Raw genomic sequence first — 7,860 nt, forward strand, 5'->3', positions numbered from 1 at the left:
TCCGGGTGGATTTATAAACATCTATATTTCACTTCACCGACTAAAAATGGGTAAAAATAATTATTTCTCGCATTGGCCATATATGTATCTTGCAAAACAATAGAGTTAATAAACTATAGAGGAAGAATGTCGCTGGCGTCGCTGCCGAAACATCTCTTGCTGGCAAAGATAGGCCGGGCTATAAGTGTCAAAGCGAAAAAGTATGCAGTTTGACAGGTAGATACCCGACATGTTTGCGAGCGAGAACAAAGGGAACAGCAGCGACATTCGTCCTCTATAGTTTATTAACTCTATTTGCAAAACGTATCAGTTTTGCTCTAAATGTGAAACGAATTGAAAAATTTTCCTTTTTGCTTCCAACCTAAACATGATTTAAAAAAAAAAACAATGCGCACGCCCCTTGTGCTGCTGTCACTTCACCCAACTAGCGAATCGAATTCGTTGGTTGGGTGGAGGTTGTGGCTCAACGAGCGGGTTCTGACTGTACACTCTTTGTCCAGACACCAAATATTTGACCACTTTTGACAGATGAATTTTGGCAGGTTGTTTGGCTCTGTTTGTCCCTATTCGTTTTTCGAGAGTGACAAATATTTTTGTTTGCCATGTACACCTTGGTCAAAATTTAACTGTCAAAAGTGGTCAAATATTTGGCATTGGTCAAAGAGTGTCATACTAGCTTTATGATAGATCTTATCGACCAGCTGACAAACGACACAAGCCAAACGTCAGATCGGCTTATCCCTACCAGAAAGTGAGCATGATTGTGGCAGCCATTTGCGCTCGTAAATTGCTGGATAGGCAACGAAGATACACGCTTCCGACTTCTTGTCCCATTTCTTCCGCTGCTCTTTCGGCACATGTACCATCACCCTGGCGCCGAATATGCGAAGATGGGATATATCCGGCCGCTTGCCAGAAAACTTTTCTTCGGGGGTCACCGACAGTCCCTTTGTCGGCGAACGATTGACCAAATGCAACGAAACCGCTACCGCTTCTGCCCAAAATCTATTGTCCAGATCTTGGTCCAGATCCGCATCCAACAGCAAACTTCTCGCTCTTTCGACCAGTGTCCTGTTCATCCTTTCGGCCAATCCATTTTGCTCCAGATGTTTCATGCTGGATTCCTTCCTTCCGCAAATAGTTTCGAAAATTTTGGTTTACGTACTCCTTGCCGTTGTCCGTCCGTATTCGCTTGATCCGCTCTCCCGTATGGTTTTCCGCAAAAGCCTTGTAATCCTGGAATGCTTCGAGCACCTCTGTCTTCGATTTCAGGAAGTACACCACGGTTTTCCGATCAGCATCGTCAATCAAGGTCAGAAAATATCGACTGTCTCCAATCGACTCGATTTCCATTGGGCCGCATAAGTCCGAGTGAATCAGTTCTAGTAAGCGATCCTCTCGGTGCCCTTTCGCATGGAATGGTTGACGACAATGCTTACCTTCAATGCAGGGTATGCATTTCATTGGGTCCTGCACCTCGAATTCCAGTTCGGTTACCATCTGCTTCAAACGCTTCATTCCACCGGTAGAGAGGTGTTGCCAACAGTAGCTGCAACTAGATGTTTTGCTCGGGTATCTTGGCGCGGCGACGTCGTCCACGGTTACCATGCCAACGTGCGACTCGCGATCAAAGCATGCGAGCAGAAATTCAAATATGTGAAAATTTTCAACCGAACCAGACGCGTGTTGCTAGTTAGTTGCAAATTGTGAAATGGAATTGTAGTGATAAATTGCTAGTTTTTAAATAAAGTAATATTAGAAATTATTATAAGAAAAGTATTTTCTTCTAGTAACTTGAATTAAAATACTTTTCTTATAATAATTTCTAATATTACTTTATTTAAAAACTAGCAATTTATCACTACAATTCCATTTCACAATTTGCAACTAACTAGCAACACGCGTCTGGTTCGGTTGAAAATTTTCACATATTTGAATTTCTGCTCGCATGCTTTGATCGCGAGTCGCACGTTGGCATGGTAACCGTGGACGACGTCGCCGCGCCAAGATACCCGAGCAAAACATCTAGTTGCAGCTACTGTTGGCAACATTCTCCGGGCCCAAAGACGAGCTGATCGCTTGAAGTAAAACAATCTTGCTAACAGGCCTCGTGAACGACGATTTTGAAGTCTTGACGGACACAGTTCTAACATTTCCATCTGGACCCTTGAAAACCTTGTCTACAATTCCTTTTGGCCAACATCCTCGGTGTAAATTTTCATCCACTATCATTACAACGTCGCCTACATGATACTCGTGGTAGCTTCGGTTGTCTGGCCACTTGCGGCTTCTGATTAACTCCGGTCTGTAGGATGACAACCATTTTCGCCAGAAACGATCTGCGTAAATTTGAGCACTCTTGTAGGCCGCCCGGCAATCCATATTCCGCTCGTCGAAATCGTGATCGAACTGTATCGAGTTGTTTCTTCCCAATAGCAGCATGTTCGGAGTTAATGGTTCTGCATCAAGAGGATCGTCCGAAACGTGCGTCAACGGCCTGTTGTTGACAGTGTTCATCACTTCGCAAAGAGCAGTTCGCAACACCAAGTCCGTCGGATGTCTTTCTCGGAGCATCACACGTAGAGCATTCTTGACAGAGCGCACTAATCGCTCCCAGCATCCTCCAAAATGCGGAGCGCCAGGCGGGATGAACTTCCATTGTACACCTCTCACGCTCAACGTGTCCTCGATCTGTGGGGAATCCAGTGTTCTGACCAGTTTCTTGAGCTCTTGATCTGCACCGGTGAAATTTGTCCCATTATCTGTCATTATGCATTGTGGTAACCCACGGATGGACATAAAGCAACGGATTGCCATTATGCAACTGTTCGTGTCCAACGATGGTACCACCTCGAGATGGACAGCCCTTGAAGTCATGCAGGTGAATAGAACCACCCACCTTTTCTCGACACGACGACCCACCTTAACAGACATCGGGCCGAAATAGTCTATTCCGGTGTTTGAAAACGGAAACACAAACGGGGTTGTTCGCTCCGGGGGAAGATTTCCCATTTGTGGGACGGTTGGTTTGGCCCGAAGCTCTCGACACTTGATGCAGGACATCGTTAATTTCTTCACCTGTGAGCGGATCTTCAGAATACGATGACGTTCTTTGATATTGTTTATCACCGTTTCCAAACCCTGATGAGCGTTGGCGACGTGGTACATACGAATCAGTAGGTTCGAGAAGGGATGATTATCGGGGAGAATTATCGGGTTGTTAACATCAAATGGTTTGCTGCAGTCTTGCACACGCCCGCGCATACGGACGATTCCATTATGGATGAACGGCGAATAACTTTTCAAGCGACTGCTGCTCTTCACAAAACCGGTCTGCTTCAGACTCCGCAACTCTTCGCCAAAAACCTCCGATTGTATCTTCCTGTACCATGCATTCCTTGCTTCGTTCATGTCATGAACAGTGATATTTAAACGTTTTGGTTTTTCATTTTTCGGTAGTACTAATATCCTTCTCATCCTCAGGTAATATGCTGTTGACCTGATTAGGCGGTTGAAGTCGGAGAATCGCTCGATCTCGGGAAGGTCCATTAGGCAATCTTCAGATACAGTGCAGCACAACGAATCAACGGAAGTGTCGACGATCAGCTCGGCGTGGAAATTCACAAACTCAGCAGGCGACAGTTCTACCGGCGCGTCGATCGGCCAGCGGGTGCTGACATGTGGCAGGAAATCCGGACCTTTGAGCCATTCTTGCATACTGCCGAATTTGCTTGACTTCGTTGCCAGATCAGCAATGTTCAACTGCGATGGCACCCAATGCCACATATCGACACTGTGTCCGTTCTCCTTAATCTTCATAATGCGGGATCCAACATAGGCAGTAAGCTTCTGACTTGTCTTCAACCAACTCAAGCAAATTTTGGAGTCGGTCCAGAAATACACTTTCGTGATCTCTATCTTCATTTCGTCCTGAAGAGTTTTCACCATCTGACTCGCAAGAACGCAGCCCTGAAGCTCCAAACGTGGCACTGTCGAATTCTTGAGAGGAGCGACCCTAGCCTTGGCGTAGACTAAGGCGACATACGACCTGTCTTCATGACGATGAACCATATAAACGACGCAAGCGAAAGCCTTATCACTAGCGTCACAAAAGGCATGCAGCTCAGCATTAGAGAACGACGGAATCTCTGGGAAATAGTACCTTGGCAGTCGAACCTCGTTAAGCTTCGCAGTTTGCTCCAACCATTCCCTCCATCTTGGAACCAAACCATCTGGAATCTCGTCATCCCAGCCGGACTGCAACCGCCACAGTTCTTGAAAAATAATTTTCAGCTGGATTGTGATGGGACTAAGCAAGCCCAACGGATCAAAAATGCCCATCATGAACTTCAAAAACTGTCGTTTTGTAGGTACACTTTCGCCGGTTCGAAACTCCTCAATCAGCTTCGGAAAATCCAGAGAAAATACAAGTTCGTCGGAGCGGAGATCCCATCTAATACCAAGCACAGGTGTTTCGTTTTCCGTTCGATCGGCAATCAAGGTGGGGTCCAGGGAGTCTAACAGGGCTTCACTGTTCGATGCAAATTTGACCAACCGGAAACCACCATGTTCGTGAGTCTTGACCACACGTCGTACCAGTTGGATCGCCTCTTCCTCGGTGTCAGCACAATCAAAATAATCATCAACATAGTGCTGATCTACTACGGCTCGCTCCACACCTGGATACCCTTCTTCCAACTCCTTCGCATTGAAATTCTTGATGAATTGAGCCACGGAGGGAGAAGACACTGCTCCGAATATCATGACCATCATGATGTACACGTTAGGGGGTGACGAGCGATCCATTCCACGAAAAAAGAAGCGCTGCGAGTCCTGGTCCACTCTACGGATGAGAACTTGGTGGAACATCTCCTTTATGTCCGCCACGGAAGCAATCTTCTTCTTCCTAGCACGCATCAGTATGGCAATTAAAGCAGGAACGAAGTCAGGACCTTTCAGCAGCAAGTCATTGAGGGAGAAACCGTGCGATTTCGCCTTGGCGTCCATAACCAGGCGGAATTTTTCGCCAGACTCGACGCTGAAGTGTGGCAAGTACCACGTATTTGGCGTTTCATCCAGCTCTCCAGGTTCCAGCAGCCGAGCATACCCCTTGTTCACGTAATCTTCGATCTTGCTGCAATACTTCTCTGCGAACTCGGGATTGGAGTCCATCTTCCTCTCGATAATTTGCAGCCGCCGCAACGCATGGGGTTTGCTATCCGGAAACGAGAAATTGTTATACTTGTAGAGTTGGCCTACTTCGAAGCGTTCTCCACGCCGTGTGATGGTACGGTTCATAATATCGATTGCACGTTGGTCCTCGTCGGATATCTTCGGAGACTGTCCGGTTATCCCAAAATCTTCCACCTTATAGACCTGCTTCACCAGATCCGTCAGCTCAACGTCGTCATCCTCGGAACACAGTAACGCATGACAGTAGTCCGGTGCTGCATCGCTCGGTTCAATCGAACCGTGAACAGTCCAACCTAGATGGCAACGAGTCAACTGCAGACCGTACAGCGAGTATTGCACTGTTTTTAGTGGTACAATCAAACCAGCATTGTTTGAGCCGATGAGCATACACGGTCTGGCACCGTGAACTGCGACCAGCTTATCTTCGTCGAGCATTGGATACAGCTGCTTCACCTTCTCGATGTCGAACTTCACTGGTGGCAAATCGAGGTTCTGTACAGTGCGAATGCCATTTGCCCTAAAACGTTTTGCTTGAGTCGAAGGTCCAGAGATGTCGAAAGATAGCAGCATTGAATGTTCCTCCTTGTGCGAAATACCGTTCGTCCATCGGTAAGTCACAGGAGATGTCGGTCCCTGCAGACCAATCCGCGCAGCAACGTTGGCATCAACCATCGACAATGAAGAGCCTTCATCAAACAGAGCAAACACTTCCTCGACGCCATTCGGACCCATGATCTTCACTTTTCCTACACGTAGCAGCGTGTTCGCGTTCCTACCATTCACATTGCACACGTTCGGAGTGCGAGGCGTGATGTTACGTGGCACAGCATCGGTATGAACCAGGTCGTGATGATTTTTACCGCAGATGGAACACGTTTTCTTGGATTTACAGCTCTTCCTGGCGTGGTCAGAATTCAAGCAGATATAGCACACCTTGCACGATTTTGCGGCGGTCCGACGCTGAGCTATAGACAGTGCATGGAACTTCTTGCACTTGTCCAGACTAAAATGCGAACTCTCCAGGCATAGTGGACACTGCTTTGCTGCTGCTGCTGCTGCTGCTGCATCATCACGACTGTTGACGTTGAATACAACCGGTTTTGGCTTTGCGGAGAAACTCGGTTTCTTGATACCGAACGCAGGATTGAGGCTTGCCAACTGGTTGTCCATCTCATTGCTAGTTTTTAAATAAAGTAATATTAGAAATTATTATAAGAAAAGTATTTTAATTCAAGTTACTAGAAGAAAATCTTAGGGTATCGGTTTTGGAGCAGTTCAGGTGAGTGCTGACCGAGGCCCTCCTAAGTGGCCTTTCGGACTGCCGACTGAAATTTATATTGGCCCTTCTTCCCCGGCAGGTGAGTGCTGACCGAGGCCCTCCTAAGTGGCCTTTCGGACTGCCGACTGAAATTTATATTGGCCCTTCTTCCCCGGCAGGTGAGTGCTGACCGAGGCCCTCCTAAGTGGCCTTTCGGACTGCCGACTGAAATTTATATTGGCCCTTCTTCCCCGGCAGGTGAGTGCTGACCGAGGCCCTCCTAAGTGGCCTTTCGGACTGCCGACTGAAATTTATATTGGCCCTTCTTCCCCGGCAGGTGAGTGCTGATCGAGGCCCTCCTAAGTGGCCTTTCGGACTGCCGACTGAAATTTATATTGGCCCTTCTTCCCCGGCAGGTGAGTGCTGACCGAGGCCCTCCTAAGTGGCCTTTCGGACTGCCGACTGAAATTTATATTGGCCCTTCTTCCCCGGCAGGTGAGTGCTGACCGAGGCCCTCCTAAGTGGCCTTTCGGACTGCCGACTGAAATTTATAAGAGGTGTCCCATACGCCGATGCCACAGCTCGTACTTATCGTCCTGAACCAAATTCGCAACGGGGTGCTTCGTTTCGGACAGCTTATAGAGACCGTTTGCTTCACGACCCAGCGCAACTACCTCGTTGTCGGGGTTGACAACTTTGCACTCCTCCTTCGTGAACACCACCTTGAATCCTTTCTGGCATATTGTCGCGCTTATCTTTTATTGGAGTCCTGCGGCGGTCGTACGCTCGCAAGGCATACCGCCGCATGACAGTCGCAAGGCAAAACAAAAGAAAATGTGTTCCCGCCAAAAACAAAAGCACGTGGATTTCGCGAAGTGACAGATGTTTTTGAATGTATTTGTGACGAACGGCAAGAGTGGCTCAGTGGAATGAGTGATCTTGCTGTCAAACCCCATATAATGGAATTATATACTTTTAAATCTGGTGACGCTGTTATGATTAGTGACTGTCACGCTAATATCAGAAGCCAGAGGCAGATAATCGCCATATTCTGATTTTTCTTGAGAGGCATAATACCTTGCTTACGGAAAGTAAATTAATCGCCAGATCCGGGACGCGAAGCACGTCGCTCATCGTGAGGTCCCAAGTCGCTTCGCCGCAATCCGCCTCTAGCTTCACCGATCCTTTCGCTACAACGGCCACCTCCGCATTGTTGGCTACCTTGATCCTCGTCGACATGTCCAGTGGATTTCCCAGCATCTTGTTCCGGCACAAGTGGGTGGTAGCACCAGAATCGAAGAACCAGTCGCTATCGTTCCGCTCCGTTGACTGCACAGCGTGGGCAGCGAAGAAAGCTGTATGTTCTTTCTGGGTCCCGCGCTTCTCTTTCTTCTTCTCGCTTGATTCCT

General features: G+C 47.7%; 1 protein-coding gene across 1 annotated transcript; it reads right to left on the reverse strand.

Moving 5' to 3' along the window:
* Window positions 1-2,025: 2,025 nt before the first annotated feature.
* Window positions 2,026-6,363, reverse strand: LOC115265178 (uncharacterized). Its single transcript, XM_062848653.1, has one exon. The coding sequence runs from the start codon at window positions 6,361-6,363 to the stop codon at window positions 2,026-2,028; it is 4,338 nt and encodes a 1,445-aa protein (XP_062704637.1).
* Between the last annotated feature and the right edge of the window lie 1,497 nt (window positions 6,364-7,860).

This window comes from Aedes albopictus, chromosome 2 (assembly GCF_035046485.1).
Source record: "Aedes albopictus strain Foshan chromosome 2, AalbF5, whole genome shotgun sequence".
NCBI lineage: Eukaryota > Metazoa > Arthropoda > Insecta > Diptera > Culicidae > Aedes > Aedes albopictus.

What these genes read in the sequence shown, in the direction of transcription:
- LOC115265178 (XM_062848653.1), bottom strand. Translation starts at nt 6,363, where the DNA reads ATGGACAACCAGTTGGCAAGCCTCAATCCTGCGTTCGGTATCAAGAAA.